At 37.0% G+C, this 19784-nt stretch overlaps 1 protein-coding gene across 1 annotated transcript in view; it reads right to left on the bottom strand.

Annotated features, from left to right (window-relative positions):
• Positions 1 to 1318: 1318 nt before the first annotated feature.
• VPS50 (VPS50 subunit of EARP/GARPII complex) overlaps positions 1319 to 19784 on the bottom strand; it is a 74456-nt gene continuing 55990 nt past the window's right edge. Inside the window, exons 22-28 of the mRNA XM_007427576.3 lie at positions 16777 to 16857; positions 7371 to 7519; positions 6911 to 7007; positions 6572 to 6730; positions 4653 to 4774; positions 3815 to 4004; positions 1319 to 2127 (exon numbers count right to left, since the gene is read on the bottom strand). Of these exons, the coding sequence (XP_007427638.1) occupies positions 2008 to 2127; positions 3815 to 4004; positions 4653 to 4774; positions 6572 to 6730; positions 6911 to 7007; positions 7371 to 7519; positions 16777 to 16857 (918 nt within the window). The 3' untranslated portion in view covers positions 1319 to 2007. The remainder of the gene's footprint in view (positions 2128 to 3814; positions 4005 to 4652; positions 4775 to 6571; positions 6731 to 6910; positions 7008 to 7370; positions 7520 to 16776; positions 16858 to 19784) is intronic.

Raw genomic sequence — 19784 nt, 5'->3', positions numbered from 1 at the left:
AGATCCGTTTTGTGCAGCAATTGCATCCTTTCCTGGACCAGAAGGTCGCTCATGCCTTAGTTACTTCCCATTTGGATTACTACAATGCACTTTACATGGGGCTACCCTTGAAGACCACTCAGAAGTTACAACCAGTCCAGAATGCAGCGGTGTGCACAGTATTGGGTGTTCATAAGTTCACCCATGTTACACCTCTATTGGGTGAGCAAGAGCCCAAGAACAACAAGGAAACAGTCCAACCACATTCAGTTCTTTTATTGCTTACACCATATAGACAAAATCTTACCAGACTAAACTTGTACTACTGAAACTAGTGGATATACCATGGGAGATTCTAGGAAGTGGCTATTCTAAGCTTCTTACACTTCTCATGCTCCTGCTCCGGACTGTGTTGTCTCTTGCCTCTCTGCCTTTCCTGGAATGCACCCTCTCCTTCCTGAGAACCTTGCTCTTTCCTGCAATCCACCACATCTGCACTGGCTCCCAGTTTCCTTCTGGGTGCAATTCAAGGTGCTGGTTATCACCTTTAAAGCCTTACATGGTATGGGACCTGGTTATTTGTGGGACTGCCTTTCCCTAAGAATATCTGCCCATCCCACCAGGTCTCTTCCCTGAAATCCTGCCACCTAGTGGACATTGGAAGCATGAGTTTTCTGTGGCTGCTCCTACCTTATGGAACACCCCCTGGTTCACCCTTTTAGCCTTTCAGAAGACCATCAAGACCTCGGTTTTTACCAAGGTGCTGGGATAGGATAGAATAGAAAGAATGGAATGAGGGTAATTGGAGCTTGCTGTGGGCCATCATAAATGGATAAATAAGGCATAGGGTTTTTGTTGTTTTATGGCTGTTTTATAGTTACTGGTTTTACTGTTGTTGTGAGCCACCCAGAGTTGTTTAAGATGGGCGGCCATATACATCTTTTAAATAAATAAAATAAATAAATACAACTGCTGAGATTCCTTCATCTACACAATCATTAAATTTTTCAGGAGCACTGTCCTATTTCGATTCTGGCCATTGTACTTTCAGCACCCTTTTACTCAGTTCTGAAGCTGAAATAGTTTCAGAAGAAGGCCAAAGGAGCTGTCAAATTAAATCAATGCAGTTCATTATCTTTAAAACGAAGACTCAGCAAAACTTTGAATTCTGAACAGAAAAATGCTATTCCAGAGGTACTTTGTGTATACAACTGGTGACAAGATTGAGCCACATGCTTTTAATCCTTCTCATCTTGACATCTCATATAGCCTATTTATGACAGAATGCCATGGGGCAGATCTGTAGCATAAGCTGCCAAGAACAGATTCCAAAGCACCATTTCTTAGCATCCAATGTTTATTACTTTACCATAATTTCTGGTCAATTCCTTTGACAAGATAGGATTCATTTTGAAACGAATTTACATTTAAAAGTACATTAAAAAACTAATGGGATTAAACATTGTACACTTTTAAAGGACATGCACAATTCATAACCTGAAGACTCGATACAAGATGTTTCTTTTTATTTGGACTCACACCCATGTTCTCAGCATAGAGGAGAGAACTACCTAGTACCCTCTTGGCAAAAAAGGTAAAAAATACCAAAAAACCAAAACCCATACAACCCCAACATAAAACCACCAACTAAATATATTATTTCAGTTTTCTTATTATTTTCTTATTCTGATTTTGTGTGTGTGTGTGTGTGTGTATGCATACACAAACATGCACACACACATACATATAAACACAAATTTAACTCATCATGAAAGAAAACATACTACCAAATTGGCAGTGGGGGTAGAAGAGTGCCTTCCTGAAGAAATAAACACAAGAATTCTACTTCAGAAGACCACACATTGATTTCAAATGTCTTTGGAGCCAGCCAGAAATGGATGCCCACTTTCTCCATTTAACCAAACTTTATCTGTAGTTCCGTGGGATATTTCTTCACATTTCACATGGTCAAATAATAACAAAGGCAAAAATAAAAAAATAAATCACAAGACTGGATATTCTTCTCAATTATCTTTTAGGCCTATCTAGGTCATCAATAGCTGCTAATAGTTTCTGCTTTGCTTTTTTGTTGATGTGGGTTCCCAGACAAACATTCACCAGGTTAGTCAGTTGCTTGGTGGAATATTCCTGGTCAAAGGAAGCAAATCACAGTTTAGTTTCAAGCAAACAGAATGCAACTGTCCAGAAAAAAAATATATTATAGCACAGAAATACATTTTTCACTCAAAACTGCCATTTTGGAAGAAATACTGGATGAGGGGTGAGGTGGGTATTGTTAGTGGTGTGGATATTGTTTGTGGTACAAACTTCTGAAGAAAATCCTGGTACAAGGGTAGGAGCTTAATAGGAGCTGCTTAGAATTTTAGTGAAATGTTGGACAGCATGCAATTCTATGAATAGTTTAACATCTTAAGCCACTTAAAATTTATTTTCCATTCTTCGGGGGAAAATGTGTCAGATTGGCTTAAGACTAAGAAGTACTATGAAAACAGAGAGTTTCAAGAAATCTGCTTTTAGTGCTTTTGCTCACATTTCCAATTTAGTTCTGCCAAAGGGATTAGAGAACAAATTAGCAATGCTGTATCTGATCAAAAGAAATGGAGAGAGAGAAATAGACTGAGATGTATAAAACGAATTGATTATTTCGATCCTATAAAAACATCTTAAAGATGTGCCAGGACACAACTGCCTATTTAAACAGCACTTTCTTGTCATTTAAATATTGCCATGTGATTGATTACTTCGCAAATGCAGAACTTTTGGGGTAAAGCCGCAAGGGAAAGCTGCTGTCATAATACATTTACTCATATCCAAGAAAAACTAAATGTCTAGCTAGATCGACAGCCACCCAGAATTATCACTCAAATGTGTTAAATTGCAATCATGCCTAGCTGCAAGTAGCCGCTGATAAGAGCAGGTAAGAGTTTAACTTTATTACAAATTCAGGTAATCACAGAGGAAATGATCTGTCAGAATTACTCAAAAGGAAAAACAAGAACAGAAGAAGAAAAGAAAGGACCATCTGTAACAGAACTATTAAAGTTCTGGCATAGACTACTTGTTTGGAAACAGACTGAAAGAAGATTTGTGGATGACATGCAGGAAAAACAAACAAACTATGGTTATAAAGGTTTTTGGCTTTATTACCCAAAGTTTAAAAAATAATTTGCAAAGGCAGTGACTAAAATTTATAGCTTAAGTTCTGACTTTTGCTTAGATGATTAGTTGATGGGCACTGATGTGTCTGCACAATGTTTCCTTTGGATGTCTTGCTAAATGAGAAAAGCTGAGCACATTTCTGGCTTACAGAATCTATTTTGTTTCTAGAACATCTTGGCTGCACCATCTAACCACTCAGAAACTTTTATTAACACACAGCTGTAGTGCTCTAGTTCTAGCCCATTACCAGGGAGCATAACATTATTGTTCATCCAGATGTATCTTTCTACTGGAGCTACCATACTGAGACATTTTCTCTTCCTATTTTTTTTTCTGTTGACTACATAACATTTAGGTGTAATTTATCAGCCATAGAACACACTCCTCAGCTTTCATGTCCATTAAGTTCAACATAGAAAACCAAACTGAAAAGGCTGCCCAACAGGAAATGCAAGCATCACATTAGTGCAGAGTAGGATCTTTATGGTTAGGGCTCCAACATTAGCAAACTAAAATGAACAGTCATGAGATTCTTTTTCATAAAGTTATTTAAACATTAGAGCGGAACCAATTATTTGGGCTCACTATTACATCACTGTAGTCTTCCCTCCCACCAGATCCAATCCGATAAGAAAACCTAAAGATCAGCTCTTACTCTGTGTTCCTTGATCCAACGTTCCATGTCATTTTCAGTCAAATAGTAAGCTTTGATGTAGGTCTCCACAAATTCTTTATCTGGAATAGGCCTAATATCCGTGAGCTTCTCCAGCTTCATTAAAAACTGTTGAAAGTCCAGTTGCATCAGGGCACGACCTTCGTTGCTACACTTCTTAACATTCGCATAACTAAAGAGATAAGAAGTGGTTCAGTGTTTTAATTCTGATTTTCTGAACTTTGAAATGAAATTATAACGGGAAGCAGCTGAAGGATATCAAAGAACTCCAGATTACTACTTGGAATTGCTTTGGAATAGGAACTGTTACTTCCGAATGTACATGCAAGGTGGTGATTTTGGAATGCACCTAAACAGCTTCAGTTTTAATCAATATGTGTTCTAAAAGATAGTACTAGAATTACTCCAAGGGGCTGCAGCAGCTGTCCTTCTCTGAGTAGAAGTGAGAAGAGTTTCACACTAATAAATAAAGTCCTTACACATTTATCCAAATTATATGCTCAGCGGAATTCAGCAACTCAACTCCTCATGAGTCATATGGCCATTAGTTTGCAAGCATATTATTATCATTGTAAAACCTGAACAAAACTCCTAAGATCATCTATCTCATGATTACACTTTAACTAGTTAAGTCTTGCACCACCACATTTTTGATTGGGGGGGGGGCAATCTTAGGATAGTTGAAGGCTATAAATATCATAAGACTGGGGGAGAGAAAGAAATAGGGAGGGGGATGCACTGTTTGAATAAGGAAGAGGACTTTACAAGTCCAACAGCGAGTTTAGCATTCACTTCAAAAAGAGTATCAAAGTACACTTACCCTTCTACAATTGTTCTATTGGCTAGTCGTATGCAGTGTTCCCAAAGAATATTTGACACTGGCAGTGGAATACGAACTCTCTTTGACACTTCATTCATCCTTCTGCTAAACTGTTCAAATTCCTAAATCATATAAAGACCATATTATTAAGTGATGGTGAAATGCAAACACCAATATCTAGTAATAAAAATACAGCTAAGCAGAAAAGATACAAGCCAACTACAGAGAAAAACTACACAAGCTGTCAGACAGTTGATGGGCATTCTATGGCAGCCTTTCCCAACTGGGTCCTCTCCTGATTTATCAGAACTAAAATTTCCAGAATTCCTGAGAGCCAGAGTGGTTGGGAGACTCAGAGCTGAAGTTGCAACACCCCTCAAGATTGTAAGTTTGGAAGGGGTGACTCCAAGTCCTATCAGCCCTTTGTGTATGGCAGTTCTCATTGGGTGAATCTGTTTCTGGACAAGAAAGTTAGTAAGGGTTAGAAAACCTGGTTTATGATGTGCTAACTGCTTATCATCTATGTATGGAAACATCCGGATCATATAGCTCATGAAATCAATTAAGTCTAATGAGGCTGCACAAACTTGCATCCAGGCTATTAAATGCACATTTCTACTTACCTAGATTTGCCCATAGTTTATTTACCTATTTATTTACTACAGTGTATAGCTGCTCAATCCAACAAGGCTCAGAGCATCTTACTGAAAATACGATATTAAAATATAAACAATAAAAAATAACAAAACAGTTGTGCCCTGAAGAACAGCCACACCATCCGAGCCCATTGCAGAAGGTCTTGATTATCACAGGGTTCCCTGAAAACACCAGGATCTAATGGCTTTCCAAGAAACCAACAGGACAGGAGCCAATCCAATCTCAACAGGCCTGCTGCTCCGTATTAAATTTTACAAACCGTGTATTTACATTTGCTAACCATGTTTCTATTACAATAGGAATCCAAATAATACTGTAGACACCCCCACCACCTGTTATTTTACCTTGATCTTAGGCCCTCCTCAATGATTTGACTAAATGTATAGAGGACTTCAAACATGACAGAAAACCAGGCACACATGCAGCCTTCTTCCCTATTCTCTCCAATCTGTTCAGCTGAGAGATCTAAAAGGCAGCTGAATCTGTGTTTCATCTGAATTCAGGTACATATCCTAGGACCCTCCTTTATTCATGTCCCAGATTATGTGCAAAGCTGTACTTATATGAATGGAGGAACAGGTGACCAGATAGACAGACAGACTTCATTGATTATTTGACAATTTTAGTCCGTGCCATTTAACCAATCAACGCAAGGAGAAAGATATAGAAACACTATAGACCTATGCATATTTATTTAGGAGTAAGCCCAACAGAAATCACAGAGCCTTACTCCTGAGTATATATGCTCATGATTGCACTCTTAAAGTACTAACACTTTTAAGTAACTCCGCAAACAATAACATTCTTTGGCATACTCACAGAAACTCATAATGAAATGGAAAGTCAAAAAACAAAATTGCAGTAGATTGACTTCAGCAGTAATTGGATCTGATCTTAGCAGCACTAATTATTAATGAAATTATATGTGGCTTGGTGTGTGTTTTTCTCTATACTATCATGTGGGACCACCTCTTGGTACTTCTAATTAAAAGAACAACACAACATCCCTGTGCAGGATATATCTCTACTCAAGAACTGAACAGTGGTGAAAGTCTTCCCTTATCCTGGCATATTATTTAAATAATAAATAGACAACTATGGTTTTGGGGTTTTTTTTGCTACAATAAGAATTGAAGCAAACTAGAGGAAGCAAATTATTGGAGGAAGAATTTACTGCTCTCAATATGTAACAAATCTGTTGTATCAATAATTTCTCTTTTAGTTAGGAACATTTAAATGTGAAGCAAAAAAAACCCACTTACTTTTAAGAGTGAATCTACATAAATATTGTGTTGTGACATGATTTCTTTCACATCCCATTTCACATTTGCCATCAGAAGTAGCATCTGTTCATAATCAATTGCTTTAGCAGCTACAATCCAGTATATAGGTTTGCGTAGTTCACTGGCTGTTGAAACTGTCTGAAACACAAATTTAAACAACTTTTTTCCAAATGCTATTGTAGTAATTACACTAAGAAACAGAATACATTAAGTAAATGGCTAATTCTTGTTATGCATTTTGAAGGTGTTTGTTTAAGAAAAGCAATGAATGACACACTCAAAATTACCAAAAAGAATAAATGCATGCAGAACCCTGACCTGTGAGTAGAATTGTTGAAGAAAAGGCTTCTTGGCTGGAGGCATTACAGCATCCAGATGGGACTGGAGGAACTCAAACTGTTCAGCTAAAAATACTCTAAGAAACAAGACAGAAAATTTACTAATACCAAGTTCTGACTGTTTTGCATCTGACTGATAATGGACCTGTTTAGAATGGAACTGCAATATCTGCAGTTCCAACACTTGAAACATGCCTTCGATGGCTGTAAAGGGGTGATTGATCAAATTGAAGAGCAAGTGGCTGTATGCTAACATTCCCCATCTCTGGCACTTTTCAGGTATATGGACTTAAGTGAGGTGGGCCAGGAAGATGTTTGCAGACTTCACTTTGCCCTGCCCCAGTTTTACTAATTAACAGATGCCTAAGTTAATTTGCAATATCTCCTGCAATTGCTTTTAAGAAGCAGAAAGAAACATTGTTTGAGAGTTCTTAACGCACAAGGATTCTGTGGCTACCACTCTCTCTCCCAAGCCATAAAGAGTGTTGCTAGATGTCAAGACTACAAGATGACTTAGATGTGGCATTGGAACTTTCTCCTTTCTTTCTTCAACAGCAGTCAGTGTTCCAGCAGCATCAGAGGACACATCCTGCAAAAGAAGTAGGGATAGGAGCAGATGGGGAAGAAATTAAACTGACTGGAATTATGATCAAAGGAACATAATTAAAGCAATATTCAGATAATCTGACAACAATCATCAGGACAACCTTCAGTAGTCCTGAGCTAGCATAATTAATAATATAGCTCATTTCCAGGGCAGAAAAGTTAGCATATTTGCTTCTTCTAGCAGACATTTACATTACATATCCTATATTACATATCTTCAGCCCTGAAGGTTCTCTTATGGATAGCGATGATAACATCTTCTAACCTATGATTTTGATACATTTTATGAGCATTGTATATACAAATATTGCTTCTCGCAATAACAATCTGGCTTTGTTGAGTAGGAATTCCTATTTCCTCTGAAGCCATACTTCCATGGTATTTAAGTGAGGGCCAAGAGAGCCTGATTAGAATTCATACATCGCAGCCGAGGAACATTCTCATGAACCCACTCCCCCATTGCTCCAAGAAAGTGAAATACATGCACTTTTAGGGACGGACCAATTACTACGATCAAGTTAGGTGGACCAGCTAGGGTTGCAGAAAGAAAAGCTTTAGGAACAAAAAAAAATAATGGTTTCTCATAAAATATTTGCAATAATCTAGATAACTGAAAAGATAACCTAAATGATTTGCAATATAGGAAGATTCTGAGAAGTCAGCTATCACCATCTACACTGACAATTAAATGGAAACTCAGATCATATTCAAAACTACAAGTTAGCTTGCAACAGGAAACCCAGAATTATATTGGGATCCCTTTCACTGAACATGTTTAAGTGGAGGCTAGACAGTCATCTGTTGGAGGTGTTTAAGTTTGGATGCCTGCAGGGAATAAGAGGTTGGATTTGATGGCCTAATTGGCCCTTCCAACTTTACAATTCTGTGATTTTTAAGTATCTTTTCCAGTGCACTGTTGGGAAAGACTCTCTCCCATCTCATTAATGATGTTGAACAGAACAAGGGCTGTTTTGAATGAAGCCCCTGAGAGATGCAAAATTATTGGTTGGGTAATCCCTTGCTAATGGGATTTAGCACTTGAACTATTTGAAACCACAGACATTTTAATAACTCTGCAGTAAATAAACCACTGTAAATTTTAATTCAAAGCACAAGTTGTTTGAAATGTAACTCAGAGGTTGCACCAAAGCCATGGTAGTTTACAAGCACTTTCATCAGTACGATCCCCTATGTGCTTGTTTTGTTGTTGTTTGTTTGTTTTACAATCTCATTAAAAGAAGCAAAACTGTTCACTTATTTGCAGAGAGGACAATGATTTCTGAACATATTTTTGACAAATACGAACTGTATGTTGTTTCAGAATAATTATGTTAAGACATGGAATGAAGCTAAAAAAGACATGTTAAGATGGGAGAAACTACAATTATCATTGTTGGGAAGAATTTCTGTGATAAAAATGCATGTTTTGCCTAGGATGTTATTCTTGTTTCAGACAATACCAGCTGTGACTACTGACTTACCATTTAAACAAAGGAAGGATATATCTAAATGTGTGTGGCAAGGCAAAAAACTACGAGTTAAATACAAGGTGTTGCAAGATGCCAAAGAAAGAGGAGGTTTAGCTTTACCTGATTTGAAACTGGATTTTGCAGCTTGCTGTTTAGTCTGGATGAAAGAGTGGGTGACACTAAGAAACAGAAGGCTATTGGATTTAGAAGGACATGATTTGAGATTTGGATGGCACGGCTCATTATGATAGGACAAAGTTAATGTAGATTTCAAAAATCATTTTATTAGACATGCCATTTTGACAATTTGCAATAGATATAAATCTAGATTGTGTCCGAAAATACCTTTATGAAGCACATTATAGAAGACAAATGGTTATTAAACAGAAATGGCTAACTTATGGTAACATTTTAGATTTCTACCAGGGTAAATTTAAAATAAAATCAAGAGAAGACTTGATATCAGAAGGATGTGTGTGTCAATGGTTTTCACATGTACAATTAGTAGAAAGATTTAAAGTTAATTGAAAAAAATATGGTTTTGAACGTGATAAAACTGTATTTGAAATTGAGTTATGTACTAATGATGAACATCTTATTGCTAAAATGTATAACTTTTGTTGAGATCTGAAACAGAAGATGAACAAGTTAAAGAATGTATGATAAAATGGGCTAAAACTTTGGATATAATATATAAATGGAACAATGGGAAAATATGTGGATGACAGGGCTGAAATTTACATTATGTTATAATCTTAAAGAGAATTTTTATAAAATGATGTATCAATGGTATCTGCCACCAGAAAGACTGTCAAAAATGTACAAAGGGACTTCAAATATATGTTGGAAATGTGAACAACAAGAAGGGACTTTTTATCACCTTTGGTGGACATGTAATAAAGCTAAAAAAAAAATTGGATTCAAATACATATATTAATTTTGATTTTGAAGATTAATATCAGTTGAAACTTTTGTGGCTGATAAATAAACAACTGGAAAAATCTTATGGACCTTTGGTTTTATATATAATAACCGCATCGAGACTTTTATATGTCCAATGGTGGAAGGACTCGATATTACCTACAATGGAAGAATGGATTGTAAAGTTGACGGAGCTAGCCGAGAAGGTGAAATTGACAGCTTTGATTAGAGAAAAGACATTGGCTAATTTTAATGCTAATTGGAAGCCCTCTTTGGACTTTTTGCGGGAAACAGAAAAAAAAAATAATGATATATAGATTTGATGATTAGTAAAACTAATAGATTATAGAAAAAATGGATAAGTTGAAATCTTAAAGTGTTTAATGTATGTTTTACTTATATCTGTTGTAAAAGAAGTCAGAAGTCATTCTTTTTTTGTATTTCTGTTTCTTTTTCTGTCTTTTTTTTTGCACGTTTGCTTTCTTTCTTTCTCTTTATTCTTTCTTTTCTTCTCTTTCTTGATTATTATTTCTTGTTTGTTTTTATCTTTCTGTTTTTTAAAATTTAATAAAGTTATAAAAAAATGAATTGGCATTGATTGTCTTCAGGGAAATCATCATAGACATAAATCTGACTATTTTTGTACTACCACAAAACCATTCCATACTGTGTGATTCATAATCAATCAAGTATCCTCATGTGACCAACAGAAGAGGGAAAAGCCACAAAATTTGGAAAAAGAAAATTAAGAAGAAATCTGCTGTTGGGGCAGAAGAAAAGAAAAGCAGGAGCAGAAGAAAAGAGGGAAAAAAGTCACAGCTCTTACAGTTTAGGATTTTTTGAGTCAACGTGCTGGCCCTCAGAAAGCCCTGCTTTTGATCCAAATACCTGAACAGAAGGACATGTCCTGCAATCCTAGCTGTGGTGCTGCAAGTTGACATAGGGACAGGATACAAATGAAGAAAGAAGCTAATAAAATTTTCTTGTGTTCCCATCAAAAGATAGTAATCCTTTGATCCAACATACTGATCACATCCAAAGAACCACATTCTTCTTCTTTAAAGAATCATTTTACTGTTCTATAATATCAATTTACCAATGAAAAAGTCTTCCTTTAAGACATCAAAAGGCAGGTAGACACTGAATTTTTTTTTACTGGTTTGTTTACTGGTCTCAATCATTTCCCACACTCAAGAGTGAAACATCTTGCATTTTCTTCTACTGCTTAGGGAAAAAAAAAGATTTTTGAGCAACTGCCAGGTGTACAAGTGCCATTCACAAAGACATGTTATCTGTCCTCAACATATTTTGCTCAATAGTGTTTCTGATAATCAGACAGGAGGAAGACAGATCATGGACTGGTGATGTTTTCTATTGGACATATGAATGGACTTGATGAACAGCTCTTTTTTCCTATCTAACCATCTCTGAATTTCTTATAATCTTAATAGGCAGACACATACAAAGCCTACACTGGAAATATGATACCATCTTTTCTTCAGCAACAAGGAACAAGAGGCAAACAATTACCCCCCCCATCCCACCCCACTCATTAATCTAGCAAAGCCTGCCCAAGCAACTTACCAGGCTTACCAGAGATAAAGATTATTAACCTATTTTTCTATATTGAAAAATTAAGCCAAACCACAATATTGCTATTTGTGGAGAGAAAAATCTGTCCTCATGGGCAAGTAACACAATGAAATTAATATATAATTTGGCCCTCCATCTCTCTAACAATAATTCAAATTATTTAACAGGCCATTATCTTGGTTTCAACAGAAAGATGTCAAAAGATGCATCTTCCCCTTCTCAAAATCTTTCTGCCAAATATGGAAACTAGACTACCCATTACCTTGCAAAATTCTAGATAAACTAAAAAATGTATCTGCTTTTTTAAAGGATATATTCTACATCTGACTATAGTCCAGTGTATAGCCATCAAAATATACAAGCATGGGTACAGAAACTAATCTCTTACCCTTCATGTTGATGGATGATATTAATTAAAACTTCACTTACTAAATATATTGCAAACCAAAATGTGTCCTTGTTCTGTTATCGAACGAACAAGTTCTCTGTGAATTTAATGTTAAACAATCTATACAAGAGACAAACACTGCATAATATTCATAAAGATTCCTTGGAGAACCATGGCCTTAAACTCACAGCAGAGGAGTGACAACCCAGTTTATTGCTTTGCTTATAGGTGATGTAAAAGGAATTTTAAAATTATGAAACATCTGTGCCCCAGTAGATTCCCACTGGATGTTTCATACAGCCCAGTTGTATAATAGTCGTAGGTAGATAAATTTATGGAAGGTAAGATTGTGTACTTCCTTAAACTGAGTAAGACCATTAGTCATTCTAGCCCAGTACCACAATCTTTGATCAAGATATTAGGTAGATCTGCTATACATTATCTTCTACTTACCAGGAATAGCTGGGAACACAAAACACATCCACATGAACTTTGGATATATGCCCAATTCCAACAATTTGTAGACAACACCATCTCTTCTCCTCCCCACATATAAGACATGACCAGGGCTAATCAAATACATCCAACCACCAAGATAGCTTTTCAGATCCAGAAGAACAACTAAAGAACTAATACCCAAGAGCTGGTTTAATTTCCTATAGCTCCTTTAAAATGTTCTCTAGTAGATTTATGTCCTTTTTATCCTTAGTATTGTTGAGAAGTGAATGCTGAACCTTTTCCCTGCACACATATGACCTTAATGTTTATCTTAATTAATTCTAAAGCAATATGCCCAAATCTCTTAAGTCATAAATGAAAATGGGTCTGAAATTACTTCTGTTTGATGCAACTGATTACTTTTTTTGCTTCTGACAGAACCACTTAAGAACTTGCCTTATTTAAAGCAAAATTATCCTTATTAAACTTAATAGAACAATTCAAAGTCAACATGGAGCAGGAAATCATCCAAAATGCAGTTGGTCAAAAAGGTAACAGCTAGACGTCATTACCAAAGAAAGATTTCTCGGAAATTAAGGAATAGAATGGGTAAAGAAGATTGCTTGAAGTCTTAGACCTTTGATATGAACAAATCATCTTTAAAAGTCTGAAAAGTAGTTGGTGCTATTTTCTGCTTATTAAAACTGCTACAGCAAACAGATTAGAAACTGAGAACTCATGCAAACCCTAGCTGCCCACTTATTAAATCTTTAAATAAATTTGGCAGACATTTTTGTAATGTGCTTTGATTTTTTAGATTGCCTACAATTACATAAAAGAGATGCACTTCTTTGTATATGGTTGTTCAGGTGAAAGCATGGTTGAATTCAAAGATTACCTCTAAGCAATCATGCAGAATATTGCAACTAAAGCGCATAATACAATCTTTTTAAAATAATAAAAAGTTATACATTCTAAGCCAGCTTGTGCTATATTCACAACAATACTTGATTCAGTCTAAGCAGTTGAGAACTTAATCGGTCTCCTGGGCAACACATGATTTGCATTCACCCATCCATCTATAGCAGGCTGGCTGGGGAATTCTGGGAGTTGAAGGCTACCTATTGCCACGGCTGAGGAACCTATAGGGATGGATAGCTTGTTCTACAAGGGTAAAAGAAACAACCCACCAACCATGACACTACTTCTGTTCCCCTGTAAACTATGACTCAAACAGCCTTTAAGCTCCAATGGTCCTATACATAACTATCATCAAAGAACTGTTCCTGAACTGCTAAAGAAAAATGTTCTCCAATTTGCAGCAGTCCTAATGATCATTCACTTTACTTCTTTGTATATAGATTTCCCACCCAGAAAAAGGAGCAGGACTGAGATCACTGACTTTCACTCAGCCTGCTAATTCTGTAGACTATCAAGGGAAGTTATATAGATATGGCTATAATAGCATAGGCTTTTCTTCCCAGTGGAAGTATAACCCTGCAGATTTATAGCTGAAAACACAGGGTGATCTGTGAGATAGTCTACTTTATATAAACATACATTAATGAAAAACTTTCTCTACTTAGCACCCTTCAGAGGTTTGGAACAATAACTTCCAGAATCCTAGCCCCACTGGCCAAAACGATGTTTGACTATGAATTCTGGAAGTTTTCTAGGAGTTGTGTCTGTACCCAACACATTTGGAAGGGCTTCAAACAATCTAAGGTTAGTATAAGGTTATACTAAGGTTAGTATAAAACATTTCCTCTAGATTTTTGTAAAATATTCAAATTTCTGCCTAGTATGAGCAATTTTCTCCTGTAAACATAAATGGTATAAGTTCATCTTAATAAACGCAAATTAAATGACAACAACAAGGTTTTATATACATGTCTCAAAGCCAGACCCAATCTTTTTCTCTCTTGGGAAGTCTACTTTTCTCTCTTAGCTACTCCAATTAACTCCTTTCATTTTTGTATGGGCTCAGAAATAAACTGTGCATGAGCAGAATGACAAAATACGTATTTAGTGCAAATACACTCTGGAAAACAAATATCTTACTGAGATTACCATTTAGATGGTTTAAAAAAAGAAGAGGATATAAAGAATACAAACTTAACCTGATTCTCAGTGAAACATTTACCAGTTTAAAACCTTAAACTTTCTTTTAGGAAACCTTTCCTTGAAGGAAAACAAATATATATTAAGAAAGAACTCTGCTTCATTTTCAGTGAAAGTATTTGTCCAGCTAAAGGAAGGAAAGATTCTAGGGTCTCAGGGAGAAAGTGGTCATTCCATTCATCAATTCTTACAAAAAGAGAAAGAGAGAGAGATACAGGACTTAAACCTAAACCCATACACTGTTTGCAAACAACATGGTCTATCCCTGTGCTGCATCTACACTACTCCTCATCCTAGAGTAGTTTAATGATCAAAGACATGGACTCTCATCATGTGTTATACTGCAATCTGAAACCCATGGATGTTATAACAAGCACTGTTAGCAAGTGCTGTCAAAAGTCTAACATGTTTATCCTCTTTAGAATTTTCCTCTGGATTTCCAGTCCTCATGTATCTTCAATGGGTATTTGTATATATGTAGTGATTCCAAAACCACACCTGTGTGGAAAGGGAGAACTGTATTAAGCTCAGCTTCAATGCAGAGTGGACCATGGGGAGAGGGGGGAGGTGTCAAAAAACCCTACGTGGGGGCTGCAATCTCAGACCTGCGAATGCACTGCCAAGGTGGGACTTTGACTGCACAGTTGTGACCACCATCTTGACTTTTCTGACATCCCTCTGGCAGGTGCCCCTGCCCCCATGAATGCAGGAAGGGCAAACTGAAACCACAGGGCAGACCCTTTTTCAGCAGCCCCAGAGCTTTCTTTGAGCGACATGACTGAATATTAGGGGCCCCACCCAAAATTTGTACTCCTGTTTAATGCAATGTAATATAAAGACATCCCAAGTCAGCAATTTATAAACTATTTTTTATGTACTATTTGAAAAATTCTGGGAATTATCAGAGACCATTAGCACATATATCTTTAAACAAAGCCCTGCTCAAAATGGCAACAATCTCCTTCATCAGAAAAAGAAAATTAAATGCAGGGCCAAATAGATGCTTTCAACAGTTCTATACTCTTTCCATCAAGAACATGAACTGAATTTGTGAGGTCTTATTTTGCTTATCTCCTCAATAAATAGCAGAGAATCAGAACTAGTGAGGGAACTGTTATTACTAAACATGTCCAAACAATTTTCATATCTCTAGATATTTCCCTGCAATGAAATGTAATTCTTATATGTCAACCATCCATATTATCAGCTCCATAATTTTGGTAAAAATCTTTTAAATATTGTTATTACTTTAAATGTGTATAATACATCATAATATCATATTCTGATAAAATTATATATCATTTAAAAAAAACATATATATTCCTGCATATGAAAGTGTAAGACCTGACACTTGGTTCCTTGACAGATCAAATAGCCTGTGAATTGCAAAATTTTTCCAATTTCCCAATTGGTCAATCACTGTGAAATGACAGCCCAATTTTGTGGAATTGGGGGGAAAAAGAAATTTAGAAGCCTATTTTTCCAACTGTTCATGGTAGTAAAATTGCTTCAGTCATCATGGCTGACAGCTTGCGCTAAGAGAAGGCTATAATGATGACACTGAAAATTCACAGAATAAAGGAAAAACATTGTTCCATCACCAAAATGTAATTAAAGTTCAACTCTGATGGAAATTATTACACTAGCCACCACAGTGTCACAGAAGGGCTTTCCATCAAAGAAACTAACTAAGCCTTATTGAGTAACTAAATCAATTCACAAAAGTATAAATTGATGGTGCAATTTTGAAAGAATTCAAGAACAGAACTTTTCTACTGTCCTTGCTACTCTCTTTCATATCCATAGGCATTCTGAGACCAATCTGTCACAGAAATCTGCCTTCTACCTTCTGCAATTTTTTTTTTTTGGTGGTCTTAAGGGGATCCCAGATTGTTTCAAAGCCATGTTATAAATAAAGTTGGTAGAAAATGGTTTAGGCCCATCAGGCACAATATTTAATGCAAAAGAATTACTGTATGCTCCATTTAGTTCAAATGTGTTCAAGGAGCTAATCAACACTTTTTCCCACCTAAGAACATGCACTACAGCACAGCATCTACATTACGGGTTTATTTTGTTCATGAACATAAAATACAGAGGAAGGAGGACATTAATTCTACTTGTGTAAGTAGAATGAAAGGGAAGATAACATACATTTTTGGAGGGTGTCTACAAATTCTTAAAACTGTTGTTCTGGTGGATATAAAATACATTTTAAGTCCCCATACTTTTCAAGATACATTTGAAGATACAATAGTCTTCCCATTTTTTCTCCTCTTGCAAAAATTCTAGCAAAGTCCTATGACTTACCAGATCAATCAAGCTTTCCTGGATTCTGTTCAGGGTGGTACGAAGCCTACTGCTGCTGAGTCCGAGTCCAGTTGATTCAAACTAGAAATAAGAGAGAATTTTAAGTAACAAGGTTTGGGTGAAAGATAAATAAATCTAAGGCACTTTCCAGTTTGTTCATACCTTGTCACAGACAGGATCTACATGACTTCATAACTATCCCCCTCCCCCTCCACAATGAAATTGCTAAAATGTGAAATTAATTAATTCACCCAATCCTATCCACAAATCAAAAAGACGAATTAAGCTCCGTACTGTAAAATAAATACATGCAATTAATATTGACACAAGAACTATCTACTGATTTGGAAGATAGTTATTAGAGTTGTTTATATTGCTTCAATATGGTTACTTTGTGGCATAGAAAAGCCAAGTGAATGCAAATCAGAATTATTATTCAGTGACATCTCTTATCATATGCTCCGATCACCAACTTTCTAATGCAGATTTCATTTAGAAAAAAGTGAATGCTGTTATACTACTAAAATTTTGAAGCTGAAACAAACTTTCAATGGCAGGCTTTATATGCAATCCAAAGCAAGGCTTTGTTTTTTGCTGATTTTAAGTGGCTTAATTCTCTTATACTGTATAAATGAAATATAATCATTCAAGTTATTGCTATTGAATAGGATAAACTATAAAGATTCCAATGGGAACTGCTCAATTAACAGAATTACATTGTGATGGTAGAACCAAAAAACATATATGAATTTCTACAGTTTGCAATCACAGAGTAATATATTTTTTAGTTTCAAAACGGATACTCCTTTGGGTTTCAATGTAAAAGTATAGTATTTATTATGTTTAAAGTGTCAGTGGGCAGCAATTCAGGATCTGAATTAATAAAACTTCTGTTATTAATACAAACATCCATGTGTGGACAGAGGCAGGAATGGAGGGACTTTTTCCAGAGACACCCAGCACATTTCCCAGTCAGAACATAGTGGGGAAGAATTGTCTCCGACTTTTCAACTCCAGATTACAAACATTATTTTTTAACACGGGAAGAGCTGTTTGGTAGGATGTCTTCTCCCTAGCAAGTAAACTCAAGTGCTGCTTCTAACAGATCTAATAGGATAGGACAAACCAGGTGAGCTAACATTCCTCAAATAAGGAATAGAAATAAATACTATAATATGGTTTATTCTAAAAAGATTATAAATTATGTAATACGTTTCTGGCTATTCTTCCATTGTTCTGTTGCTATTTTTAATTAATTTATGCTCTGATGCTGTGCTTTGATTAATTTTGCATTGTTTTTCCACTCTCTTAGCCCCTTTCAGTGCCATTTTTCTTACGTACAAAGGCAGAAAATAAATCCACTAAACCAAAATATAAAATCTTATTGGCACGGAGAAGATTCATAACTGTTCTCTATCATTCCTGGGTGCAAGACACAGAATAATAGATTTGACTTGGAAGAAGGGAGATTCAGACTGAATGTTTTTAAACAACCTTCCTAATAATAAGAACCATTCAGTGGAATACATGACCCAGAAAGGTGATGAGCAAAGGCTAGACAACCATCTGTCCAGTAGGCTTTACCAGGGATTTGTGCACTATGTTGGGGGTTAGATTCATCCTAAATGGTTCCTTCCGATTCAACAATCCTGTGTGTGTGTGCATGTGCGTGCATGTGTGTGCATGCGTGCCTATGCACATGCTTTAAACACTGGCTTAGAAATTAATTAGCCGAATTTAATATTCTTTCATAACATTGTTCCTCCCAGATGTGTTTAAGGCTACAGTTCATAAAATTTCCAACTGAAGTCCCAGCAGATCTGGAAAGCATCAAATTGGACAAACTGAATTATAGCAATAAAATAGTATGGTCCTTCATTTTTATACCATACAGAAATGGGGACTGAGGAAGCATTACAGACAGTCCTTGGTTAATGACCGCTCGTTCAGTGACTGTTCATAGTTATGACAGTGCTGAACATGTGGTATTTACAACCAGTCCTCAAAGTTCCAGCTGTCCCAGCACCCCTGCGGTCACGTCATCATGATCCGGGCGCTTGGCAACTGGCTCACACAGACAGTTGCAGCGTCCTGTGGATCCATGACTGCTGTTTGCAACCTTCCCTACTGGCTTCCCACAAGCAAAATCAATGGCTTCTGTAAGTCACTCATACTCCTGCAACTTTTTCTACCCAGGAGTCCAGCTACTGCGATCTCGTGTTCCATAGTGCGCATGCATGCCCACAGCACCCCCTGCACATCTTCCCTCACCAGGCAGCAGCCACCCCCAGCCCCGCCATGCTTGCACCACACCAGCCCCCTGCAAACCCTCGCCCAACTGGCAGCAGATACCCCCGGCCCAGCTGCGCTTGGGCAACAATGTGGTGGCTGCGTGCACACCCTCCCTCACCCAGCAGCAGCCACCCACATCTTGCCATGTTCACCCTGCACCGCGGCGGCCACTTACCCACCTGCTAGCCTGCTTGCAAGCCTCCTGGGCCTTGCAATTTCCTGCCAGCTTCCCCACTGACTTTGCTTGTTGGAGGTTGCGAGGAGGTCCTTGCTTAACAACCTGTGATCCTCACTTAACAACAGCAATGGGGATTGCCGGGATTTCCATTACTTAGCCATGCAGTCATGTGATGTTATGCTTTACAACCACATTGCTCAGCAATGGAAATTTCAGTCCCAATTACTGTTGTTAAGTGAGGACTATCTGTAATGAAAACTTAAATCATGATTATTTTTGTTAATTTTAAAAACCTGAACTGTTTGAGAGGTTTTAACTATACCTCGAGGGATGTGGTGGTGCAGCGGCTTAATGACGCTGAAGGTTGCTGGCCAGAAATGGTTGACATTTCAGCGGTTCAAGCCCAGCTCTGCGCAGCAGAGTGAGCTCCTGCTTCCTCCCCAGCTCCTGTCAACCCAGCAGCTCGAAAACCTACGTGAGTAGATAAATGGGTACTCTCACCCCGGTGGGAGGAAAAATGCTGGTGGCGCTTGCACGG

The sequence above is a fragment of the Python bivittatus genome, unplaced genomic scaffold, assembly GCF_059951505.1.
Source record: "Python bivittatus isolate LINGU-HERP-01145 unplaced genomic scaffold, Pbiv_v1 ctg000610_np1212, whole genome shotgun sequence".
Lineage (NCBI taxonomy): Eukaryota > Metazoa > Chordata > Lepidosauria > Squamata > Pythonidae > Python > Python bivittatus.
This window is presented reverse-complemented; position numbering and strand designations above follow the sequence as displayed.